Source organism: Capra hircus, chromosome 4 (assembly GCF_001704415.2).
Source record: "Capra hircus breed San Clemente chromosome 4, ASM170441v1, whole genome shotgun sequence".
Lineage (NCBI taxonomy): Eukaryota > Metazoa > Chordata > Mammalia > Artiodactyla > Bovidae > Capra > Capra hircus.
In genome coordinates, this window is record NC_030811.1 from 58,145,932 (window position 1) to 58,173,859 (window position 27,928).

Sequence of the window (27,928 nt, forward strand, 5' to 3'; positions counted from 1 at the left end):
TCAAGAAGCCCTGTTTTGTCCAGAATATTTTAGGTCAGTTAGTCACTTTGTAAAGTTGAAAGAAAAATCTCCATATGTTAATTTCTATAATTGACTTCTATGACTGGTTCTGATTTACCTAAGAACCAAGAAATATATAACAAATTTCAGAATTTTAGATAGGTGTCTTATAAGATTTTCCTTAAGTTAAAATATTACTAACTCCTTGAATAAACTATAAATGAGTTTTTAATGAACCAACTAAATACTTCTCAACCAAATCTGATTTTTTTCCAGATACATAGCAAACTTCCAAAGCATAGTATCTATAAAGATCTAAATCTACTTCCAACTTGGCAAAAATATAGAGATCAAAACATAAATACATGAACCCAAATTAAATCTTTTCAGAAGTTTCCGAGTATCTAAGAATACAGAATGTGTTACGATTAAGGTTTCAAAGTGATAACTAGAAATAAAAATAGACAAATGTGCATTTATAGGTAAATATACAAAAACAGTCTACATTCTGTACCTGTTGCCATCATTTATTTTTATACATCAAAATACTGATACATGAAATATGCATAATGCTTAATCTATACCTGAGACACACCTCAGTATCAAGCATCCAGTAGGAAGCCTAACACACTGTAGGTGTTCAACAGAACTGAAGAGAATTTCCTGCAACATGTACTTAAGGTTAGATTTTATTGATAGGCAATCTTCCATTCAATGGCTTTCCTGTACACAAGTACCAACAGTCACGTACTTCACCTTGAGTAATACCAAGACTTCCCCCGTGTACGCATGTAAATATAGAATTGAGTCCACTGTCACATTTCCTAATTATAAGCAGAATTCATGATTGTAAGAACTATCAGTAATAGCAAAGCACAGCAATTCAGTGAATGAGGGGTGTGTTTTAGTCATTATTGAAAACAGAGCATCAAACACATGACGATTGCTAATTTCTGTGCCAGAGTATACTCAAGTCACACAACCTGAAAGGGATGGTGGTCTAGACTGGGAAGAGGTATTTGGGAAACAGAATCTTAAAAAAAAATTTACTTGTAAAATTGGACAAAGAAATAGCAGATTCCAAATTTGTTAATGGGTTCTAGAAATCAGGAACGACAACATGATCTGACTTACTTAAATGACTATTCAAGAAGTGGAATACATTTCAGTTAAGACAGTGCAATATGCTTTCATCTCCAAGAAACCAGTCTAAAACTAAAGCACATGTATGTTAAATATAAGGAATATTTTCTTTCCTCTTAGGTATGAAAAACATTGTAATAGAGAAATCCATTGACAAAAAAAAGGAGTAACCACCTCTGCAAGTCTTTAAATTCAGAGAGACATATTATATTTAGAAAATCATTCTAACGAAACTGGCAGAAGGTATTAGATGACCCGTTACCCTAATTCTGTAAGACTATCTCTCCATAATCTACATCTGCTCTTAGTGATCTAGAAAAATATAACTGAATCATTACCTGATTTAAATTATCTGAATAAGTCATACAAATAGACATGAAGGGAAAAAACTAAAAAAAAAACAAGTCCTGAAGCCTCTCTCTGACCACAGTGGAACAAGAAGGAGAGACTGCTGTGAGATGCCAAAACAAGGAAAGGAGGTAACAAAGTGGGGAAAGAAGAGAATAAACTCTGAAAAGAGGGGAGGAATCAAGAAAAAGAGGAGAGCATAGAAATCATTCTAAAATAAACCCTGGGCCAAATTTTAGGTGACATAAAAGATTAGAGAGAAAGGACAGATTGAGAGTACAAAGCAAAGCGCTATGTTTTCAGGCATTAATTTTTGTTGTGTTTCTTTGGAAGTGAGAACTTAAATACATTAGCACATTATATATATTTAGTAAGACACTTGAAACAGTTCTTGAAAGATAATCCCTCATGAATCTCAAGCCAGCGATAAACTGGTAAACCATTAGTTTCAAAAACAGACATTTACTTAAGGAACACTTACCCAAATAATTACCAAAGAGGAAGCATAATAAGAAGTTAATAACATTGAGTTTCCAAACATCAAAACAAAACAAAGTGCAAGAGAAATCTGAAAAAATCCAAGAAAAATATAATTAACATACAGAAAACCAAAAAAACGATTTTTATTCTGAAAACTGCACATGCCCATGATAAACAAAATTTGAACCATTCAAAAAGGAATATACAAGGAAAAGAGCTCGCATTCTATGCCCCACTTCAAAACCCCAGAAATCACCACCACCACCAACTCCCTGTGCATCCTTACATTCACATATACAAATTCTAGTTTATAACTTTTTAAAACCAGAAATGAAAAGTTGGCCCAGAAGCTATGCTTTCACTCTCAGTTTGTTTCAAAGAGCTTTACATATCAATTTAAACCAAGTTAATTCATTCTGTTGAATAACTGAAAAAAGTACTCTACTCTAGAGATACGCTATAATTTATGCAACCAGTACTCTGAACACTTAAGTGCTTTCCAGTTTTGTCTTGCTGTTAGTTTTGTTTTTCCTATTATAAACACTGCTGAGAAAACATCCTTATGTATCTATCTTATATATTAGTACATGTCAACACATTTATGGGATGAATTACTATTGTGGGTCAAGGATACAAACATTTTAAAATTTGAGAAAATATTGACAAATTTCCATACAAAATACCATACTCTCCACTAGTAGGGTATGAGAGTTCCTGCCAATACACACTCCTACCAATATCATGCACTATTCTTTTTAAATATCTGCCAATCTAACAAACAAACAAAAAAAGGTTACTTCATTGTTTCATTTTTTTCTATTCACTTTTCCATTCTTAGGGATGAGACATACAGCATCTTTTCTTCTATTTACTACTTACATTGTTTTGCGTGTATATGAATTGCCTACTCCTAGTGTCCATTTTCTATTGGGTTTTTGAATTTTCCTAAGCACTCCTTCATATATTATAGAGCATAGCTCCTTACAAAGCAAACATATTATAAATATTTTCCCAGTTCATTTTTATCTTTGTTTGTGATATTTATTATAACTGTTGCCTAAATTTTCACATTAGTCAGTTTATCATTCATTTCCTGTAAGACTTGAGAATTTACCTCCATTATAAGAAAAGCCTTTAAAAATAAAATAATCCATGCTTTCTTTCAGTAGTTTTATTTTTGATCTACATGCATAAAATTTACATAAGAATTTTATAATCAGCCTAAATTTGAAAAAATGACATTTGTCTTAAAATTGCTTTATCCTATAATGTACATTACACTATATTTTAGCTACATCTGCCCACTATCAAATCTTTAGATTTGAAAATAGTACACATTGTTTCCATTTCTTGAAGTCTTCTTTTACATATATCAAGTGTGTAAAGTTTTCTTCATATAGATCCTGCCTATTAAGTTTAAAGTATATTATCTGTGTTGCTATTATATCAGAAATATTTTAATATTTTTTGATTTTTTATATTTAGAAAAATTATATTAAGTATGAATAAATTAATATACACTTCCATTGTTTCTAGTAGTAATTACTTTATTAATTTGGTTCTTTTAAGTATTCAGAAGCATATCAATTACAAACAATGATACTTTTATATCTTCCTTTTCTATCTGAGACTCTTATTTTTTAGTCAGTTGTATTAGTTAACATTTATGCAACAATGTTAAGAGTGGCAGAGATATATTTCTTAAATTTCTGGCATTAATGGGAATAGTTTTATTGATTCATCATGTTGCATGATACTAGCTTTTGGCTTAAAGTACATGTATGTATCAAAAGTTCAATGAAACATGCATCTATTTTCATTTAATTAAGATCTTAAAAATCAGAAACAGATGCTGACTTTATCAAATGCTGTTTTAATATCAAAGGAAAAGGTATTGAATACCATTAGTAAATGCAAATCAAAACCACAATGAGACATCACCTCATAATCTCACACCTGTTAGAAAGACCATTATCAAAAAGCCAAGAGATAAGTATTGGTGAGGATGTGGGGAATAAAAAGCCCTTTGTCCCACTATTGGTGAGTTAGTACACTATGGAGGACAGTATGGAAGTTCCTTAAGAAATTAAAAACAGAACTATCATATGACCCAGAAAATCCACCCCTGGCATATACCCAAAGGAAACAAAAACAGGATCTCCAAGAGATATGTGCACTCCCATGTTCACTGCAGCATTATTTGCAACAGCCAAGACATGGAAACAGTCTAAGTTTCCACTGATGGATGAATGGATATGGAAAATGTGGCATATACACAACAGACCAAAACTCAGCCGTAAAAAAGAAGGAAGTCCCTGCCATTTGCATCAGCATGGATGGACCCTGAGAACACTTACACCAGGTGAAATAACCCATTCAGGAAAAGACAAACACCACATGATTCCACTTATATGAGGTACCTAGAGTAGTTAACAGTATAGACATAGGAAGCAGAATGAGGGTTTCCAGGGCACTGGGGTGGGGGACGGGGGGAAGGAGTATAGGGAGTATCTTGCTTCATTTTTGTAAGATTAAGAGTTGTGGAAATAGATGGTGGTGATGTTTGCACAACAATAAGAACGTACTTAATATCACTGATGTGTACACCTAAAACAATTAAGATGGTAAAGTTTATGTGTATGATATTATTTTATAATAAAAATGAAAAAAATTCATTTTGGAGGCAATTTCACATTTTCTTCCTTTATGTAATTATGGAGATTTAGGAGTTTGTAAAGCAAAGATAGTCCATAGTATGTAACTGATTCCATAGTTAGTAAGTGACATGATAAAGCATTTATCATTTACCCAAGATAGGTTCTACTATAAACTAAACCTGTGTCACGTTAGTACTTTTAAAACTAAAACTTTAAGTCAAAGTCCTCATCCATAGCTGCTTATGAGATGACAGACTAAGGGCTTAACAATTATTCTAATTTTTACTGCAATATAAAAAAGAAAAAGCATATTAAACACTTTTGGGGAAAAAAATCAAGTGTGAAAAAGGTTAAGTACTGTCCAATCCCATTCATACACAGGTTTGAAACCCTAACAAAATAACAGTAAATGAACCCAGGAATATATAGTTTTGCTTAGCTCAGAAAAGCAAGGTTGCTTAATGCAGAAAATCAATCAATGTAATTCTTCATAAGGTGAAGTCGCTCAGTCGTGTCCGACTCTTTGCGACCCCATGGACTATAGCCCACCAGGCTCCTTCCATCCACGGAATTTTCTAGGCAAGAGTACTGGAGTGGGTTGCCATTTCCTTCTCCAGGGGAATCTTCCCAACCCAGGGATCAAATCCGGGTCTCCCGCATTCCAGGCAGATGCTTTACCGTCTGAACCACCAGGGAAGCCCGTAATTCCTCAGAGTAACATATTAAACAGGGACATATACACAAGGTCTCTAGAAAGATGTAGAAAAGCATTTGATGAAACTGGGCCTTTACGCATTTCTTCGAAAAAGTACGCAAAGCATAATGAGAACAAAAGACAAAGAAGCCCCAGAAAGTAGCTGGTCAAATCAGGACCAACACAAGCATCAAGATAAATAATGAAAGTAGTGGATTACACTGCAGCGAATAAAACAAATGACGTTTTTTCTTGGACACAGAGAGAAATTGATGAAAATTTGAATAGGAATGACACAAAGAGAAAAGACAAAGGGCCGGAAACATACCAAAACATGTTCAACTTTACTGAAAACCAGAGAAAAATGCAAATTAAGGTCATAAGATATCATTTTATATTCTCCAGACTGACAAAAAAGAAGAAAAGATACAGAATAACAAGGACTGTTAAATGTTATTGTTCAAAGCAGTCTAATCACTTTTGAAAAGCAATGTAATATGAAATTGTGAAACTGAACATATATTTAATTTACCACCTAAAAATTCTACTACAAGGTAAATAGCTTAGAGAAACTCTATATTTATGTCCCAGGAGCTACGTGGAAAAATGCACAGCATTACTCATAAAAGGAAAAAGAGGAAAAAAATCTAAACATCTTTCAATAAGAACATGGATAAATAAACTGTTTAATTTATACAATAAGAAACATAAAGCAAAGAAAATGCCCAAACTCCAGTAACATACAAATTTCAGAAATCTGAGTGAAAACATATTTCACACAAAAATGAAACCATTTTATAACCTCAAAAACAATACAAAAATTTAATTATAAAAATCTATGATCTATGCATAAGTATATATATATGGTAAAGTTATAAAGGAAAACAATTATAATTTGAAAGGTCAGGCTCATGGTTATCTCCAAGAGAAGTGAGGCGGCTATATTCAGGACACAAGGGCTTCAAAGTAATGATGGTTCCAGTTTTCAGCTGGAGGGTAGGCTCATGATTGTTCATTTTATAACTCTGTTCATAATTTATCTTATAAATGTCCTCTTATAGGTACCAATTATTAGAGAACAAAAAATATATGGCTGTAGTATAAACCCTGATAGTTGGGATTTTTTTTTTTCTTTTTAGTAATACAAGTGCCTGACTTAAGCTTTCATTGCAGTCCACTTCAAATATGGCTATCTCTTGAATAAACATACTGCCAGCCACAGGACTAGAGAAAGTCAGGTCACCTGCCCCTACTGAGGCTCCTTTGTTTTAGAGATCTTTGTTAATTTCAACACCTGACCTCTGGGCCAGTCTTTTCCCTTCCTGTGATTTAAATTCCCACTCTTATGTTTTAAATCCACCAAAAAGAATGAGCCCTCAAAACCCTAGGCCCTCATCCTAGATGCCAACAAAGGCAGAATCCCAGGTGCACGCTTGCTCCCTCTCTCTCCTATACCTCCCCTTGTCCCCATGACCTAACTGCACGGTCCCAGATGTGCTGTGTAATTTCCAGGTCCTGTAAGTTATAAACCTTGATTATTTTTTCAAAATTTCCTGGTAATTATTGCTAAAAGGCATCTTTTAATGATAATAAGAACCACAAGTACCTGTCAAACCACAAAATCAGTTATTGATAGGCTAAGACTGGCACAAACCCATGGCATATTGTACTTACATTAAAATTATAGGAGAAAGAAAACAAAATTGTAAGAATTAATGATGGAGAAGGCAAATGTTTTTTAAAAAACCAGTATTCTTCAAAATCAACCATCCAGCCTTAAGACCTTTGCTCTATTTCATCAACCTGGAATAACTACTTAACTGACTTCCTCGCCTTCTTCCAGTCTTTGCTCCACTACCCTCCCCTCTTCTCAATAAGACCTCTCCTGACCACCTCATTTGACATCTCAATCTCCCATCCACTGACAGCTGGGCCCTCTTGACCTCCTTGGGGTATCATGGCTTATCCTTCTCTATAGTCCATACCACCTTCTAAAATACTATATAATTTACCAATTTACTATGTTTATTATTTATCTTCTGTCTTCTCTCCTTCCTCTACTCTTCTAGGATGTAATCCACATACATGCTGGGATCTTTGCAATTCTATTCACTGATATGTCCCATGTGCCTCAATAGTTGGTGCTCAATAAATGGATATTCCACTTTATTTTAACAGAAGGTTCCTGGATAATATACCATTCCATGGTCTCTTTCACGAATTATCTTTTTTACTGATAATGTATAAGTTGGGCACAAACTCAAATCAGGTAATATGACCCAAAATAAAATTTTCAGGGTGGCCTACTTAAAAACAAGATTTGTTAATTATATCACAGTTTTTGACTAATACTTGTTTTAGCTATGGAACTATGTTAAAACCAGTTTCAGCCATGAATAAATCAAATATTAATCAGGAGCTTGTTTTAAGGTCAAGATATATGGGAAAAAACAAATTTAAAAATCATTACCATGTGCATATAAATGATCTTCCGTAACTTGCTTATGTCAATGTATCCCACAACACAGAGTGCAAATAATGATGCAATCTGAAATTTAAAAAGTTATGTGAAAATTTAAAATTATACATATATAATGACTAGATTAAAAAATTAAGAAAGGATTATCTTTATTCTGCCTCAAATTCATATTTATATAGAAAGTTCTTTAGTTTCCTTCTTACCTGCTAATTTATTATTAAACAAAGTGAATACATTAATATAGCAAATATCAGTTGACTATTCTCTCTCAATTAACCACGTAAATTATCTGCTTTGCAGATTATCCAAAACAATACTCCTTTTAATGTCAGAGTGACTCTACTGCCGGCATGTACAAAGTGCCTTGCTCAAACATTATGAAAATGCAATTATAATGTGACAATTAATACATAATTGGGAAAGATACATTAAAAGCTAAAAAATAATTATTTAATGCATGTGTGTGTAAAAATATATTAGGTTCTGCTTGTTAGTCACACTTAAAAAGTATCTCCACTAGTATTCTCCTTCATACTTGTACAAATATTCCAGTGTTGGCTATAATCAAATTTATCAAATTTCAAGCTAGAAGTTCTTGTATTATAAAGGTATTAACTTTTTTTAACAGTTTTGAAGAAAACTGTGAATGTATTTTCCAAGAATTCTAAGAGTACTAGAGTTATTCATATGAATTAATTGATTATATGAATAAATTGATTAAATAATATACCTCTGAGTAAAATGGCTCAACTAGTAAAGAATCCACCCGCAATGTGAGAGACCTGGGTTCATTCCCTGGGTTGGGAAGATCCCCTGGAGAAGGGAAAGGCTACCCAGCCCAGTATTCTGGCCCTGAGAATTCCATGGACCATATAGTCCATGGGGTTGCAAAGAGTCGTACACGACCAGGCAACTTTCACTTTCACTTTTTTAGGTAAAATAGAGAGGTATTCAAACAGTGTCTTTCTATCTTTCTTCATGGAAAAAGCAATTCAAATTAAATTCCATGCGTCTCTCACTACACAAATACTTTTCAAACAAACAGCAAAATAGCTGAATACTTATAAACATGTATCTTAAGTTTTATTCATCAAGTTTTTAATCGTCAAGTAATCTACAATAAATTTTCCTAAAAGCAAGAAAACAATGTTTCCCTTTACCCAGATTTCTCCATGGGGACACATCATTGCTGAAGGGTGACTGATACGACACAACTGTGGACGAGTGTGCTGTTATTCAGTGTAAGCCCCCCAGGGAAGCATGTTACTGCCTCCTCTCCCTCCATGCAACTCCCCACGTTCCCCCTCCCCCAGACAGAAACCATAAAGCTGGCCATCTCCACTAACTGGAGGGTAGGAACTCTCCCTTTCCATTCCAGGGGTTAAGCAATACACAACAGCCCTACTGGGTTTTAAGGAGTGACCCTCAGGGACATTTTAAACCTGAAACATTTAAAATGTCATCAAACTATAGAAGACGAGAGAGTCTAAAAGGTAAGATCAAATAAAGAATTAAGTACAAACAGAGCCACCTGCAATGCAGGAGACCCAGGTCCAATCCTTGGGTTGGAAAGATTCCCTGGAGAAGGAAATAGCTATGCACTCCAGTATTTTTGCCTGGAGAATTCCATGGACAGAGGAGCTCAGCAGGCTACAGTCATGGTGTCACAAAGAGTTAGACACGACTGAGCAACTAACACTTTCACTTTTTCAAAGCTTCTCTTAAAAAAAAAAAATGATAGAAACAGCTAACCTGACATCCCGTTAAGTAGTGGTAATGTGTTAGGAGTCTTATAATACATACATGACCCCATCTGATCCTAATCACAACCCAATACAGTAGGTTATTTCATTTTCTCTACTTTATATATGAGAAAACTGAAACTAAGAAAAGTTAGGCTGTCTGTCCAACTAAGAAGCTAGTGAAGAGAGTTAGGTCTCAAGTCCAGGCTTGACTTCATTTCTCAAGCAAGACATTTCAAAGGACATTAAAAAAACAACTTAAGTTGCTTTCTATGAATAGGAATAAGGCCAGTGTAAGAAAGAATCAAAGCAGTGGGTGCAGGGAAAAATGAGCACACATTCTACTTCCCATTCTCACAACTCATTAATAAATAAATAAATCTTATTTATTGCCCTATCTTGAAATTTCTTTCAAAATATCAACTGAAAAAAACATTTTAGGACTTAGAATCATGTAACATATCAGTTCTATAATTTTAGATAATTAAGTTCTTATAATCAAATATACTAAACTTAATTCAGTTTACAAATGTAAGCACCTTACCTGAGTAAGAAGTACGAACTGAGCAAACTGCCAGGGAAGCATAAAAAATACATTGGAAATGCAGAGTGCAATCAAGCTTCCTCTGTAAAGTTTCGTAGCCCTTAAAAAGATAAAATAAGTTTAACCAGAAAAGATCCCCTGGAGAAGGAAATGGCAGCCCAGTCCAGTATTATTGCTTGGAGAATTCCATGGACAGAGGAGCCTGGCAGGCTCTATAGTCCATGGGGTCACATAGAGTCAGACACGACTGAGTGATTAACAGACACACACAACCAGAAAACATTCTAACATGGCTCCAAACAGCTACAAATTAGACTCTCTAAACACAATCTGGTTGTAAAGTATAAAATGAGCCGATGGATTAAAAATTATGCCTACTGACAGCCAATTACAACAATTTCCTATGAAAAGTAAATACCCAGTATAACTGTAACAAAGGCTTCCCAGGTGGCTCAGTGGTAAAGAATCCACCTGCCAATGAAGGAGACACGGGTTCAATCTCTGGGTTGGGAAGATACCCTGAAGAAGGAAATGGCAACCCACTCCAGCGTTCTTGCCTGGGAAATTCCATGGACAGAAAAACCTGGTGACTATAGTCCATGGATTTGCAGAAGAGTCAGAAAGACTCAGAGACTAAACAACAGCAATAACTGTAAAAAACAAAGTTTCCAAAGGAGAGAGGGGGAAATCAGAGTCAGTGTACCTACTGAGTTTTTTCAAACTATATTTTGGTGAATTCACAACCAAATATATATATGTAAAGCTGCATTCAATAGATTAATTTGGAGAGATAGATGATGTCTATGAAAATAATCACAAAGTAGCAGATTCTAAGCAATAAGTATTCTGCAGACAAGCAAGCAAGTGTTTAGGATATGGGCTGAGCAGCTGATAGAGGTTTCCTGGAAGAGATGGATAAAAGCTGGGTCCTGCATGAACAGGACACAGAAAAGAGAAGAGGAGGCAAAGGCAGGGGCGTTTGGATCTCTGATCTGAGCAGCTGTGGACAATCAGAGCATATTAGCAAGGGAATGAGAGGAAGAAAAAGTTTGCCAGCGGTGGATTTAAGACCGAAGCAGAGAGGTAGGTGAAAAGCAGAAAATAGAGACTGATGGGCAGTCTACTGTGTGCACTGTATTAGAGAAAAAAGCCAAGATCAAGAGTGTGGCTGTGGAGACACAGCACGTGCAGCGGAGAATCAGGTGTTCATTCAGCACATCACTTCTTCCCAAAGTGTTTGAGAAGGAAACGTCTATCCCCGTGCACCAGAACTAAAGGTTATGAATTCAGAGTTCAGCTTACCTGAATATGCTAAAGAAGCTCTCATTTCCATAATAAAAGAGGAATTTAAGGCAGAGCAATCAGGCTGGAGTTGCAAAGACTTTAAAAGCTAATACAAAAGCTGCCACCCATCCCATATTTTGTGAAAGGCCGGTCTAAAAACACTACCCAAGAGACAAAGCCACATATTCCTGCTAAGCTCATCATGGGGAAATGGATCACCCAAAGGGTTTGATGTAACAGACGTCAACCAGTTCTCCTGAATTCTGCACTGAATAGAGTTAGACTAGTCTGAGTCATCTCCATATTTTCATCATGCTTTGTTCTGTTGTTTCCTACACTCTATTTCCTTTTATCATCACCCTCTGAAACAAGGCAGCATCCATCTAAATTCTGTCTGTCAACAGAAGGGGAGGGAACTATCCTCCTCTAAACTCTCTACCAGTGTGGTGCCGGCATCTCTATCAGGTCTCTAACTGAAGCCCAGAGAAACAGGGATGAGCCCAATCCAATCCTGCGTTTCTAGCAGGAATTCTCCTAGCATGTCTTTCTCTTTCTACCCCTGCTATTCAGTTCTCAGGGATGCTAAACAAATGTAGAGGGAAGAACTACACATGACAGTTCCTGACCTCGCCTGTTCTATGCACTGTTCTTGTGTAGCGTACACTCTACTGCCACCAGCTTCCCCACTTCTTCCAGTTTTCGGAAGGCTGCTGTGGTGGCAGAAAATGACTTGGGGAAGCGGAGATGGCAGAAGAAGTGGAAGCAGACTTGCTGCTCCTCCAGCAGCATCTGTGGACCACTAACTAAAGGAAAGAAGACTAAAAGGCAGATTAAGAAAATGTTTGGGGTAGTAATATATTTTGAAGTTATATTCTTAAAATACCTTTATGAAAGCAACATAGCAACAGCATCATCTTGATTATTTTATTACATTGTTTTCATAACGGAAGTTTAAAAAATTCCAGCTTAAGTTATTCAATGCAAAACAAACAACCACCTCTAAAAATAGGTCATAGTTACCTGAGAATGTGAGTCACAAGCAACATCTGAAGTACAAGGAATGGATATGAGAAACTTTCACGGAGAGGAGGTGTCCACATCACACGGGTACACTAAAAAAAAAAAAAAAATTCATAGTGTATGGTACCTTTGCTAAATGTGTTGAGTAAGACATACCAACTGAAAGCTGCTATTAAGCTTTTCTCACAATGTAATGGTGTGCCAGAAACCAAACTACTGATATTAACATTTTTACCAACAGCCAAATTAGGAGGAAGGCACACATGGCCTAAGACCTTATGAAACAGTAACATCATGAATTGTCAACAGCAAAGTCCTAAAAAGCTTCACCTGCAGCTTAAAAGGAAAAGAGGGAAAGCACCAGCAAGAAAATGTTCTGCCAAAACTAAAAACACTACATTTGAGTTGACTATGAAAATTAACTATAGTTTGTCTTCTTTCACATGAATTTCAGCAAAACTATTCATAACTAGTTCAATAACCTCAGATATAACCTCAGATAATGCAGATGACACCACCCTTATGGCAGAAAGCAAAGAGGAACTAAAGCGCCTGTTGATGCAAGTGAGAGTGGAACAGCTGGCTTAAAACTCAACATTCGAAAAACTAAGATCATGGCATCCAGTCCCATCACCTCATAGCAAACAGATGGGGGAACAAGGGAAACAGTGACAGACTTTATTTTCTTAGGCTCCAAAATCAGTGCAGATGGTGACTGCAGCCATGAAATTAAAAGACACTTCCTCCTGGGAAGATAAGCTATGACCAACCTAGACAGCATATTAAAAAGCAGAGACACTACTTTACCGACAAAGGTCTGTATATTCAAAGCTATTGTTTTTCCAAGTAATGTACAGATGTGACAGTCATATCACAAAGAAAGATGAACGCCAAAGAATTGATGCTTTTGAGCTGTGGTGTTGGAGAAGACTCCTCAGAGTCCCTTGGACTGCAAGGAGATCCAACCAGTCCATCCTAAAGGAAATCAGTCCTGAGTATTCATTGGAATGACTGATGCTGAAGCTGAAACTCCAACTGGAAAAGACTCTGATGCTGGGAAAGATTGAAGGCAGGAGGAGAAGGGGAAAGAATGAGATGGTTGAATGGCATCACTGACTCGATGGACATGAGTTTGAGCAAGCTCCAGGAGTTGGTGATGGACAGGGAAGCCTGGCGTGCTGCAGCCCATGGGGTCACAAAGAGTCAGCCATGACTGAGGGACTGAACTGACCTGATTCATAGCTAATATTTCAAACTCTCTGGGGACATCACTGTTAGTATTTTTACTGACAATGCCACTTAAAAGGAGCAGTCCACTTTTGTTTTTACTTCTTTGACCTGAGCTGCCAAGTATTTATAAAAAGTGGTACAGGAGATCAATAAAATAACAGAAATTCTAAAATAGTTATCAGCCCTCCTGAAAGCTAACTTTAGATTTGATTAAGTAATATAATAGTCCAGTTTTAGTACTCTATCATGTTTCTGCATATACATTAAATATATTAATAAGTCCATGTTTCAGTTTGAAGAATATAGCACTGGATTAAATGTAAAACAATCTGATATCACTACTACTAAGCTAGTCACACTAGAAGAAATCATTGCCTCTTTCAAGTCAAGCAGGGTAAATTTAAGGAATATATAGAATGACAAAGATAATGATGGAAACAAGCCTTTATTTTAGCTCTGCCTTAGACTATTAGATATCTCTACTACCCATATAGAAAGTTTGAGTCAATTTATTTCTCTTTTTCTACCAAAACTCACCATTCCCTATGAAATTAATATAAATATAGATTTGTCAATGAACTTACATGGAAGAGAATATGAAAAGATTGAAAGTCTTTTAAAAATGCATATTTGTTGAGATGCAATTTTTTAAAATGTTAGTTTATTAATTAGTTTATTAGAGATTTCAGTATGATTGATAGAAGAAATATATAACCAAAATTTATAAAGCTACCAATCTCTATGTAAAAACCAGTAAGAAAATATTCAAACTATATAATACACAATTTGAAAATTTTCCTTAGACTGTTCACCCACATTTATTTCATTACTAAATTCAACTACGTTGTCATCTTAGAAATTCATTTCTCTTAATAGCAATAGTCACTCAGTTTGCTAAAACTCAATTACATCCTCTGTAAAGTATGGATAAGAAAGCTCAATTATAAATTATAACAAAGAGCAAGGTTTTCTCCTTCTAAAATGTTAAGAGTGAATGAATTCAAATGTATGTGAAAGTGCTTCTTGTTGTTTCTCCAATAACACAGGGCGCTTTTCTAAATCTGATACAAACATAACTGCTGATCCAAATGATACCATACAATATGAAATTTTTAAAAAAGACATTTTAATCATACCTTAAGTAACAATAAATAGGTATTTTTATTTAACTATAATTTTAAGTGGAAAATAAAAATCTATAATTCTCTTTATAGGTTGAAATGTAAGAATTAAAGGAGGAAATATACAGATAACTGCTTCAAAAAGGATTGCAGAAAAGCATTCTGCACTCTGACAAAGAATAAGAAATTCTTTAGTTGTGAAAATAAATCCAATAAAAAAATCTTGCACTGTTTAAACTGTCCTCATCCACTACATAATTTTTAATCTATTTTGGCTTGGTAAGGGCTAAATCCTTTAGTCATGTACTCAAGAATCAAAAACAAAGGAATTTCAGCAATAAACAGCTTCATTTTTCAACCTCTCTTTTCAAATAGTTGATTTATACTACTAGAGATTTGAGCATAATCTAACTGATTTCTTTTCATAATTTAAAAATATAAATAGAACTGACTAGTCAATTATAACTTATAGTTAGTATTAGTATCAAATAGATCATGTTTAAGGCTTGTTCCAAGAGTTTTAATTAGAGTTAATATATAAGGTTTGAGCTTAAAACAATGATCCTACCTCTTGACTGCTGCACTGTTGTATTAGCTACAATATTAAACACTATACAAGTGATTCTAAAATGACTCCTGACCTCCATGGACTTGGCTACTCCTTTTCTAAGAACAGTATAGGTTTAGTATTCAACTATCCAGATGTCAACCATAAAAGTGCTGGATGCAACAAAAAACGCAGCAGCCACACGACATCATCTAGCTGATGTTACCTGGGCAGTCCCATTGTTTAGGCAGACCCTTAGCTTGGCATTGGCTTTATGAGGCTGGTGGGACTGCACCTTTATAAGTCAGGTAGGTTTCTTGGAGCGTCTATCTCTTTCTGTACCAGGTACTGATACACTGCCCAATTAAACCGTCAGTTATTGATACATACATCAATTTGAATTGGTAATACAATTTTTGCTTACACAAAAGTTAATGCTTCAGTGCCATATAATTGCTATTAACAAGCTTTGGGTGCTTGTGTGCTTAGTTGCTCAGTCATGTTCCACTTTTTAAGAACCTGTGCACTGTAGCCTGCCAGGCTCCTCTGTGGGATTTTTCAGGTGAAGGTTGTCATTTCCTCCTCTAGGGGATCTTCCCAACCCAGGGATCAAACCCAGGTCTTCCATGTCTCCTCTATTGCAGGCAGATTCGTTACCCACTGAGCCATCGGGGAAGCCCTTACTATCTTAATAAAGTATTTCTACTGGTTCTATGGAAAGAAATGTTTATCAATTTTTCTCTTTGATCTTCCAGGATATCAACATATCCTACCATAAAGTTTTCAAAAAAAAAAAAACTTCTGTGAAATGAGTCAGCTTTGTTGGATAAGCAATAACTTACATCTTCATGACTCAATCCTTTGTAGCAATAACTCAAACCTGACCTTTCCTTACTTATTTAAACATAGAAAAAATCTCTGACAAGGTATCATCAACTCTACCACCTTTACTATGTGGTTGTAAACTAAACTCAAGGTTATCAACATGCTCAATATTCTGTATACAGTATGAAAGTATTCGTTATGACACAAAAGCAATATAAATATAAAATGAAACAAATGATTCCAACTGCATTGAATGGTAAACCTAACAGAGAAGCAAAAATAATTTAGGTATATATTGAGCTATTTTACTTTTGAATTCTGTATTCCTTAGCAGAATATGATCTTAGGAAACAAAGAACAGCAAAGAAATCTTAAACTTTAGTTAGTAGGTGTGTTGTTAGTAATCGTATTAGTGCACTAATTCTGAAATTATTTTGTATATACTACAGAATAAAGCAAATAAGTAAATACAATTACACTATGGGGAGGCAGAAGATACAAACATGGAGTAGGGGAAGGCAGAGTTTATAACACTGGATTACTAGATCAGAATTAATGGAGGAATCAGTGTGAATTAATGGATTTTGCTGAAAGAAGCTAGAAGTGATTACATCCAAGCAGTAATAAGTACACCAAGCACCCTGCTTTTGGTCTCTAAATACCATTTTCCACGCAGGATCTAAGATTCCTTGGAAAATAGCTGATTCCAAATCTAGGGACGGGAAAGTACTAAGTGATTCTGAAACAGATTTTTGGGCAAGAAAGTAAGTGTTCAAAGAACACTGAGGGAAATAAATAAAGAACACTGGACATATCAAAAGGGCAGAGAATAGTACCAAAATACACATGTGCCTACACACACACACACATAACTTAGGAATTAATCTAACAAAAATCTACAATATAAAAAATATTGCTGAAACAAGAGAAAGAAGACTGATATAAATGAAGAATGGCTATGTTTACAGATGGGAAGATTTGATATATTTAGAATGCCTCTTCTCCCTAAATTGATCTAGAGATCAAGGCAATACTAAAGTCCCAGCAGGTTGTATATGTGCTGAGGGAAGGAGGCATCATGGAAAACTGATTCTAAAATTCATATGGAAATACAAAGAACCTGGACTACTTCGAGCAACACTGGAAAAAAACAGAGAGACTTTTACTACCAGATATCAAACTTTTAAAGCTACAATATTTAAGATAGTGTGATAATGACTTAAAGATAAACAGCCAAACTGGAACAGATTCGAGAGTCTAAAAACAAATCTACCGATATTCAGTCACTTGATTAATGACAAAAGCATCAGTACAATTCAATGGAAAAAGAACTGTCTTTTCAACAAACAGAACTAAATTAATTTAATATTCAGATTCGGGTGAAGAAGCAGAGACAAACAGAGACTTTCCCTGGCAGTTCAGTGGTGAAGACTTCACTTTCCAATGCAAGGGTGCAGATTCTATCCTTGGTTGGGGAACTAAGATCCCACCTGCCTCGTGGCCAAAAAACCAAAACATAAAACAGAAGCAATATCGTAACAAATTCAATAAAGACTTTAAAATTTGGTCGACATAAAAAAAAAAGAAATAAAAAAAAACCTTGAAAAAAGAAGAAGCACTGAAGAACAGTCAGGAGGCAGAGAGAAGTCACAATCTCATGTTGTGTTTAGCTTCCAGAAGACTGCTGAAATTGAATCCAGTGATGGACTGATAACTAAAAAGCTAAAAATTAACCTCCTCCAAATTCAATTGCTTTTAAGACCAAAGAGCTTATACCCTGGAATGAGCATCTGGGAAACTGGAGAGTGAGCCACAGGGCAGAAATTTCCTTCATTCATTTGAAACTGGAGGAAAATTTAAATTAAAACTACAGCACTGCCCAGCTTAGCAAGACTCATGACGGGATCCAACTGCTTGGCTCTTACCCCACATGCCCAATACAGGAAAAGATAGTCCCTCTCTGATAGGGAAAAAAAAAAAGCAAAAACAATCATTTAATTCAGGCTTTATCATTCTGTTATACAAAATATCTTGCATTAAATAGAAATCTATGAGACATGTAAAATCAAATATATAACCCACAATTAAAAGGTAAATTCTAGTCAGAAAATTTAAATCCATAGAGAACATTAATGTCGGAATTAGCATACAGAGAATTTAACTATAATCATTAGGTTTAAAAATTTACAGAAAACGATGGATAAAATGGGTGAACAGACAGGAATTTTCAACAGAGAAATAGAAGCCCAGGGAAAAAATGAAACTTATAACATCTAAAATAAAAAATTCACTAGATGGGCATTAAAGCAGACAATGTATCAGAATAAAGTAACAATGAACTCAGGGACAAATAATATATCCAAACAGAGACAAAGAGAAACAAACAAACAAAAAGATGAAGGGAGTACCAAAAACCTGTGGGACAACATCAAAAGCTGAACATACATGGAACTGGAATCCTCTAAGACAGTAAGAAAGAGAACGGGGAAGACAAAATATCTGAACAAAAGATATTTGCTAAAGTTTTCTAAAAACTGATTTAAAAAATCAACCCACGGAACAAAGATGTTCAGTGAAATCTAAGCAGGGTACATACAAAGAAGACCACATTTAAGTTCATCACCATCAAACCAAGAGAAATCAAATACAAAAAGAAAGCTTCAAACCACTATAGAAAACATATTACATTTAGGGAAACAATAGTAAGTGTGATAGATGATTTTTCAAACAATGGAAGACAGAAGACAAAGAATGACATTTAAAGAGCTTAAACATAAAGCTTTCAACCCAGAATTCTTATCCAGAAAAAAAAAAGCACTTAAAAAATAATGAAGGAAAATAAGGATGTTTTTAGAAAGGCAAAAGCTAAGAGAACTTATTGGCAGCAGATCTGCACCACAATGCTAAATAAAGTTCTTTAGACTGAAGAGAAATTACACCAGATGGAAACCCAGATCTGCAGGAAGAAATGAAGAACACCACCGAAACCCAAATTGAGACATCCAGCTATGAAAGATGACTAAGAGTTAACCAGGCATAGATTAGGAGACACGGAGAGGGGAATACGCAGGATACAGGAGACAGCATGTGCAAAGGCCCTGAGACAGGAAAAGGGGCAGCCCCTTCTGGGAACTAGAGGAAGGAAGGACACAGCAGGACTGAGGCAAAAGGAAAATGCCTTACAGCAGAGGGACCCAGAAAGGGCCAGGGCATGCGAGATGCGGTAGGCTGGTTTTCTACCACACTAGAAGCTATTACTAGTCTTCAGACTACATCAACAGATTCACCTCCAACTAAGACTAGCACACACTCTGTTTATGGACTTTGGGAGTTAAGTTTCACAAATACACACAGCACTCAATAGCCTGAATAAATAATACATCTTGCACTTACGCTATCTACGAAATGAATGCAAAAAATACTTAAATCATGCCACTCATCTGCAGGTAACCTCCACGGCCTTTCCATCTGCTCCAAATGAACCTTACAATGACTGACAGGACTACAGAATCAGCCCTTTCCACATCCCACCTTCCACCTTTCATTGTCTGGCCTTATACCTTCCACTCTCTGCTCTTCCAAAGTGGCCTCCTTGCTTCTCCCCAAATAAATCAGGAAACCCCCCACAACCCCCCACCTTTAGCAGAAGACTGTTCCACCTTCACATCCACAAGGGACCTTTGTTTTACTACTGAAACATCTGTAGCCTCTACAGATCCTGACATAGGGTAGGCCCTCAGTATATGCTGCTGTTGTTTTTTTCCCTATTTATTTTTTTGAAGTATAGTTAATTTACAGTGTTGTTAATTCCTATTACACAGCAAAGTGATTTGACTATATATGTTGTTTTAAATGAGTTGAATAAACACAAGACTCAGAACAAATATCCTTACCATTATTAGGAATGAAAGGGAGGAAGGAAGAGGAAAAGAGAAAAGGTTCCTTAAGTTGGCAAGAAAAGATCTCATCATAAAAAGCTAAACAAACCTATTGCACATAAAATGAATTTTTAACAGTCAAAACTGGAGAAAAGTACTGCATTTAGCTTTTTTTTAATGTACCCATCTAAATGCTTTTCAATTAACATGCAAAAAATCAACCAATGCTATAAATATCTTATAATAAAAAAACATTTTAAAAGCAAAGCAAAATTGTTAGTTTCCATCTTAGCAAAAATTCTCAATAGGAACAGAATTAACATTTAATTAAAAAGTTTGATAAAACATCTGCATAGTTTTTATTATAAAATAAAAATTTTATATATAGGCTCAGTATTACTGATTATTACTATGAGCCACTAATGGCTTCTTTATTGTGTTTTCACATTTTTCAGATTTGAGGGTTTTAAATTTTCCTTTTAAATAATTTTAATCATTTATGCTACATAATTTGTAGTTCTTCTTTTAAAGCAAAAATTTCCCCTTGTAAAACCATCTGAGAAAGGAATACTTCGGAAAGTACATCATATAAAGATATGGCAAGCCACTCCTCCAGCATTCTTGCCTGGGAAATCCTGTGGACAGACGAGCCTGGTGGGCTATAGTCCATGGGGTTGCAAAAGAGCTGGGCGTGACTTAGCAACTAAACAACAACAATGAAAACAAAAATACCTATCTTAGACTCAATTACATAGCAAATTAAATAATGGAAATAGAACTTAAAAGCAGGAAACAATTCACAACTGTTTTTTAGCACATAAACCACTCACTCACATGATTTAAATAACTCTCCTAAGAAAGAAGGGTACCAGTTAGAAAACAGCCAGATATTCCAGGGTGACACACACTGTGATTCTCTGGAAAACTTCACTAAATATATGAATAGTTACAACCAGAGTAGATGCTGTGCCCCGCCCCCCCCAATATAAAAACTATGTACTTTAAACAACACTTTTAAAAATCAGAAGAAAACAAGGATCTGAAAATCTTACAATCTGAAAACCAAAATAAATAAAAAAGTATAATAAAATCATTTTCAGTTACTTGTGATCTCACAATTATTTTATCCAAAACTACAGTTTATGTTCTCAATTAATGTCATTACTCAAAATGGTCACATTATACTTTAAAGCTACAGTCATTGCTGCTGCTGCTGCTGCTGCTAAGTCGCTTCAGTCGTGTCTGACTCTTTGCGACCCCATAGATGGCAGCCCACCAGGCTCCGCCGTCCCTGGGATTCTCCAAGCAAGAACTCTGGAGTGCGTTGCCATTTCCTTCTCCACGGTCATTTATATAAGTACAATTATTTACTTAACTAATTCAGGAAAACTACAATTTTAATTCTAATCTCATTTAGTTAACCTTTCCTAAGTAGAAAGTAATCCCTAGGTATGTTTCAATATCCCAAGTAGCTGAAAAGTATTAAACTAAAAAAAAAAAAAAAAACTATCAACCTGAAAAATGAACTGAACTGTCTATTTCACTGCTGAAAACTGAAAAGACTGCTAAGAAAGATGTTCTTGTTACATGAGTATCAAAATTATTAGAAAAATGTACAATCAAAAATTAATAACCCCTAATGTCTAGTCAAGGCTATGGTTTTTTCCAGTGGCCATGTATGGATGTGAGAGTTGGACTATAAAGAAAGCTGAGTGCCAAAGAATTGATGCTTTTGAACTGTGGTGCTGGAGAAGACACTTGAGAGTCCCTTGGACTGCAAGGAGATCAGTCCTGGGTGTTCACTGGAAGGACTGATGTTGAAACTGAAACTCCAATACTTTGGCCACCTGATGCGAAAAGCTGACTCATTGGAAAAGACCCTGTTGCTGGGAAAGATTTAGGGCAGGAGGAAAAGGGGACAACAGAGGATGAGATGGTTGGATGGCATCACCGACTCAATGGACATGGGTTTGGATGGACTCCGGGAGTTGGTGATGGACAGGGAGGCCTGGCATGCTGCGTTTCATGGGGTTGCAAAGAGTCAGACATGACTGAGTGACTGAACTGAACTGAATTATACACTGAGAATAACACAGTAGACCTTTCTGCTTCAGAGATGGTAATATTTAAAACTGTGCCTTGGCTTCAAAATTTTCAATAATCTCTTTCTTTGCAACATCTCACTGTGAACACCCAATGCTCCTTTCTTCCACTGTTAAGCAATTATTTCCTATTTTTTTGGTCATTCTCACAGATCTGTGCTTCCAAATGTTTTATGGTCCACACCAAGGCACTAAGTAGCATCCACAGTCAAAAAGAGCCAAATAATTCTTTTATGTCTTTGTTTAAACTTCAGACCAAATCAATTAACTGATGTCACGTTACAATCGTCAAATAACTCTCATCTATAAAGTCACTCTAGCTTTAAATTTCTGTGATTTTAAATACTACGCATGTGCTAGTTTAAGTCTCATTACTAATCCACTAAATGATAAGAAAAGTAAGTTCAACCCCGAGTCTACAGTTTAGTTTTTGTATGACTACACTCAGAGCTTTGTAACATGTATATATTCAAATATTATAGACAGTGTGGAAACACTTAAAAGGATTAAGTTGCTTCACACAAAACAATCGGACCTTTTATATGAGAATTCCCCTCATAGAAAACTTTCATGAAAGAAAACCAAACATATATATATATATATATATAACTAGAAATTCATTTATAATTATAATTAAGTTAGTAGAAGGATTTTATTGGCATCTTGAATTTATATTAAAATTTAGCCTAAAATAAGTTACCAATAATAATACAAACAATTACACAAGCTAATAATTACTTAGCAGCAACTATGTGTCAAACATTGCTCAAGACACATTACAGATATGAGCTCATTTAATCTCCCAATAATCCAATGAGATGGATAACATTATTTTTCCAATTTACAAAGAGAAAACTAGGGTGGGTGAGATTAAAGGGCTTGCCCAGGTCACTCAGTCATGAAATGGCAGAGTCAGGATTTGAACACAGGTAGCCTGGATGCAGAGTCTATGCTTTTTACAATGTTATTCTCTTTAGAAAGAACTTGGATATATGCACAAATTTATAGATACAATAAAACATTCTGCAAAGGACACTTAAAAGTGTATCAAGGTTTAATATAAATGCATTAAAATAGAAACATATACTATAGCTCCTACATCAAAAAGTTACCCCCCACAAGAAGTTAATGGATACATGGCTAGCTTATTTTTATTACAGTTAAAACAAGAGTTTTCACAATTTTAAATTATATACAGAATTAACACAGACCCACTATTTCTTTAAGCCACTAAGAGATATATCAAAAGATACAATGGTTATAAAATTTAAGATAAATGCTAGTGTTTAAATTTTCAATCAAAATAAGATTAAACATTTAAAGTCTGCTGCTGCTGCTAAGTCGCTTCAGTCGTGTCCGACTCTGTGCAACCCCATAGACGGCAGCCCACCAGGCTCTGCCATCCCTGGGATTCTCCAGGCAAGAACACTGGAGTGGGTTGCCATGTCCTTCTCCAATGCATGAAAGTGAAAAGTGAAAGTGAAGTTACTCAGTTGTGTCCGACTCTGCGACCCCATGGACTGCAGCCTACCAGGCTCCTCTGTCCATGGGATTTTCCAGGCAAGAGTACCAGAGTGAGTTGCCATTGCCTTCTCCTATTTTAAAGACTGCTACTATAGATTAAATTGAAAGAAATTTAAATTTCTATATATTTCTATATTTTATATTGGTAAAATTTTGTATTAGTAAAATGTCTTAAAATTTTAAGAAATACTTAAATGAAAATCATTATTTCTAGAAGTAAAACCCCTAAACAGTTTGAAAATATTTGTTTACTACCTACCTCTCCATGATTGAAAAAGAAGCACAACACTGTAACCAAGCCTCCTAAACGGCTGCCGCTGGAAAAGAATATAAGAAAATGTAACTCCAGTAACAGAAACCAGGTCGAGCCTACTAAAACCCTGAAATAACATAGCATCTGCTAGTACTACAAAAAGTTTTAGCCACACTAGAACTCTATTATTTACAAAACAACTTATTTCCTCTGATGTATCATTAGTTTAAAAAAAAGTTTTGTTTTTTTTTTTAAAAATCATTCTCCATGCTCAAAATGTACAGAAAATCAGAAACTGACAAGGAATAAAAAATTCTTATTCGTCATGTTATTGTGTACCATGCAACCTGATCTTTCTTTTTTCATTTTTTAAACTTTAGTACCAACTATTTTTCTTTGTATATAATATATATTCAGGAGAGAGGATGGACGCTAGTACAGAAAAGTCCTTTATGGTCAGAAAGCTGGAAATCATCATACTGCCTCCTGCTCCTGGAAATTCACTAAGTGTGTTAGCACATTAAAGATTTAACTAATTTAGTACTTCCCAAATCCCATCTCCAAGCTACCTTTATACCTGCTTGTGAAACACTTGTTTACAGAGTAAGTTTTATCATTTATTTTCAAAAAATTGGGAAACACAACACAAACATCAAAATAAGAGAATCTGGCTTATACCTCTAGCTAAGAAACCACAATGGTATAGTTTGACAGTCCTAACAGTTAAAGCTTCACTTGCTCAGATAAGGGTGAAATACGTCCCCATTCTACTCTGACCCTGACCAAAAGCATCTGGGCAAGGGAAAGGAAGGCTCTTTTCAGGTTTGTTTCACCATTTCTTTCATCTCTACTCTTGAAGTCTTTGAGTTCTCTTTAGCTCATGCTGCTTTCTTGTAATTTTATCCAGATACCCTTCCTTCCTTCTATCCACCCAGAAATATGTGTATATCACAGAAAAGCAACAAAGAATCAGACACAGGTATTTCAGGCCATTATGTTTATTCTTCAGGGTGTACGAAAGAGGAAACACAGGGGAGATATACATGAGATGGCAGGGATAATTCATGTACAGAGAACATACACCCTCCCCAACATCCCCAGTAGCGAACAGGAAGGGCTGGGACAGTCAGCCTTGGCTCAAGAGGGAAGTGGAGTCTGGATGTTTAGTGGCAAGGAGTTTACAGAGTTGCTATTTTCCCCATAGAGTTAGGGCACAGAGCTACTTGCTGCTCAAGAGAACAGGGAGCAGTGCTAAAGGTAGAGGAAAGTGGAGGAGGAGGTATCTGAAATACCACTTGCACTTAGGAGAGAGGTAAGGAGGGAAAACAGAAGGGCTCTAGAGCCCTCTTTAAGGGATCAATAGAAGTTCAAGATCACAGATTGTCACAGAGACACTAACAGTAAGGCTGTGTGATCTTTCTCCACTGGTTATTAACTTGGACCGGCACAAATGAAATATAAAGGGGCAAAGAAAGCATGCTGGCCAGACAGCAGTGAAGTGATGGATTACAGAAATAAGAAAGGCAGATAAAGGAGCTAGATAGGGTACAGGACAGGGGTTGGAAGTTGGGGTTCTCTCCTCAAGAGGCATAGCATGGCTACTTCAAAAGACCAGCAAACAGGCAAACTCTAGCCTCACTTAAGTGATAAGACTTTAGGAAGCTTAAGAATGTATTATGGGGACTTCCCTGATGGTCCGGGTGTTAAGAATCTGCCTGCCAATTCAGGGGACACGGGTGTGATCCCTAATCTAGGAAGATTATGCATGCCGCAGGCAATTGAGCCCGTGCCCTCCAACTACTGAAACCTGCACACCCTAGAGCCCGGGCTTTGCCACTGGACAGCAGCCCTGCTCGCTGCAACTAGAGAAAGCCTGCATGTGGCAATGAAGCACCACTGAAAATAAAATTTTTTAAGAAAAAGAATGAGTTATGGACTTAAATAATTAAATGTTTAAATATTAGATATTAAAGAGACAAATATATTTTAACAATTTGAACATATTCTAACAAGACAAAAAGCCATAGATCTATATATTTTTTAATAATGGTTTCCTGCCAGCAACCCTCCTCCAATCCTATTCACCAAAGATAATCAATAACATTTGTTGGGTGTCCATCCTTCCAAATTCTCTCTATAACCATACAAACACATATTTTAATGTTATTACTGTTAACATCCCTCCAAAATGTTCCTTTCCTAATTAATCTGTTATTCCTAATCCATACATTTAACCCAAAGCATTCTTTTCAACAGATGTCATATACTGCACAGTACAAACACTTTGTAACTTGTTCCACCCTTTCCCTGTTATTGGTCATACAGATGTTTTTCAGTTCCTTGTTTTAATTTTTTAAATGATAAAATAACATCTTTGCACATGTAAAAAATAGTGTTTTTACTTCTATCAGATAGACCTGTGAGACTGTCAAGTCAAAGAATGTGGGCTTTCCAGAAAACCCACTCTAGTCCACACCCTCACCAGTGTACGAAGGGTTGATTTCACTATAACACAGAAGCCAGTGTGCCCAGACCCTTTTACATTTTGCCCATAGAAGGGTGGAGATTTTTTCTCACTGTTATTTTGATTTGTTCTTCCTGCCTATTTGTACAAAGCATTATGTCAGTGGGTTGTTTCATTTTGCTTTCTTCATTTACTCTTCTGTGAACTGTTCTGTTCACATTCTTACCTGTTTTTCTACTGGATTCTCTGTTTCCCTATTTAAAGATTAGGGATATAAATTTTTTACTGTTATATATGTGACAAAATCTTTTGCTATAACTTATGATTTATTCTACAATGAAAAATTTAACTTTATGTAGCTAATTTTATAGTAAAATGTCAATATTTTTTCTTTTTTCCTTCTGCATTTCCTGGCTTGTCTGTGAAGGTCTTCCCCATCTCAAAATTATACAGTGTTCTCCTATAATAAGATTATAGTACAGCATCTTTTGATTACAGACAGCTTTGCTTGACCAGGCAGAGAGGCAGATTTTCTGGTATATTGAGGCTCTGCATAGCCAAGAGCAGAGAAAAAACTGCTTATCTACAAGGAATGTTCTATGTTCCAATCATTAGAAAATGACATGACTTGCAATAAATCCAAAACAGTGTTCCCAGCGTTTAACTTCCTACCCTCTGATGTTTAAAGACTATCACATAGGTCATTTTATTGTGCTAAACAGAATATTTAAAATCATTTTTTTCCCATTACAGTTGATTAGTTGATATTTCAACATTCCCTAGTGGTTAAAAAAAGTTTCTTCTGCAATATTACCACCAACTGTCAGAAAATATGAAAGCTCCTATTGTGCAAATTTTAAAGCATTCTAAGCTTGGTAAACATTTGCCACAGTTATTCATACATCCCAATTAACCTTGGACCTTAATTTCCCTAGATATAAAATAAGGGGATAAGAATATAAAAAATCTTAAAAATACTTGTCAACTCTAATGATTAATAATCTTGTAATTTTCTTCTTTCCCAAATCTTTCTGTAAAGTGGATTTAAACCAGTCATCACATTTTGGTAGGCTCTGTTAATCATTGTGGTTTCTACCTCTATATACCAAAGAATTATGAAACATGCAAAGTTCAAAATAAAGAAACAAAAGTAATCATTGTTGTTGTTTAGTCACTAAGTGGTGTCCAACTCTTTTCTGACCCTATGGACTGCAGCCTGCCAGGCTCCTCTGTCCATGGGATTTCCCAGGCCAGACTACTGGAGTGGGTTCCAATTTCCTTCTCCAGGGGATCTTCCCGACCCAGGGATCAAATCTGTATCTCTTGCATTGCAGGCATATTCTTTACCGTTGAGCCACCAGGGAAGCCTAATATTAAATTACCCTGTGTAAATGCTTAGGAAAGAGAATATGAAAGAGTAATTTAGAAACAAATCAATCAAGAGGATTTCAAGTCTTGAATTTGAGATGTAAGCCTCAGCACCTGCTAGACCACCAGACCTGACTGAGAGCAGAGCATCCTCCCTTGAACTTTTTAATTGTTTAGTCCCTATGTTGTGCACGACTCTTTGCAACCCCACGGACTGTAGCCTGC

General features: G+C 35.6%; 1 protein-coding gene across 1 annotated transcript in view; it reads right to left on the minus strand.

Moving 5' to 3' along the window:
- DPY19L1 (dpy-19 like 1) overlaps nt 1-27,928 on the minus strand; it is a 95,363-nt gene that overhangs the window by 30,570 nt on the left and 36,865 nt on the right. Inside the window, exons 7-11 of the mRNA XM_018047137.1 lie at nt 23,878-23,935; nt 12,392-12,483; nt 10,088-10,187; nt 7,793-7,870; nt 1,973-2,059 (exon numbers count right to left, since the gene is read on the minus strand). Of these exons, the coding sequence (XP_017902626.1) occupies nt 1,973-2,059; nt 7,793-7,870; nt 10,088-10,187; nt 12,392-12,483; nt 23,878-23,935 (415 nt within the window). The remainder of the gene's footprint in view (nt 1-1,972; nt 2,060-7,792; nt 7,871-10,087; nt 10,188-12,391; nt 12,484-23,877; nt 23,936-27,928) is intronic.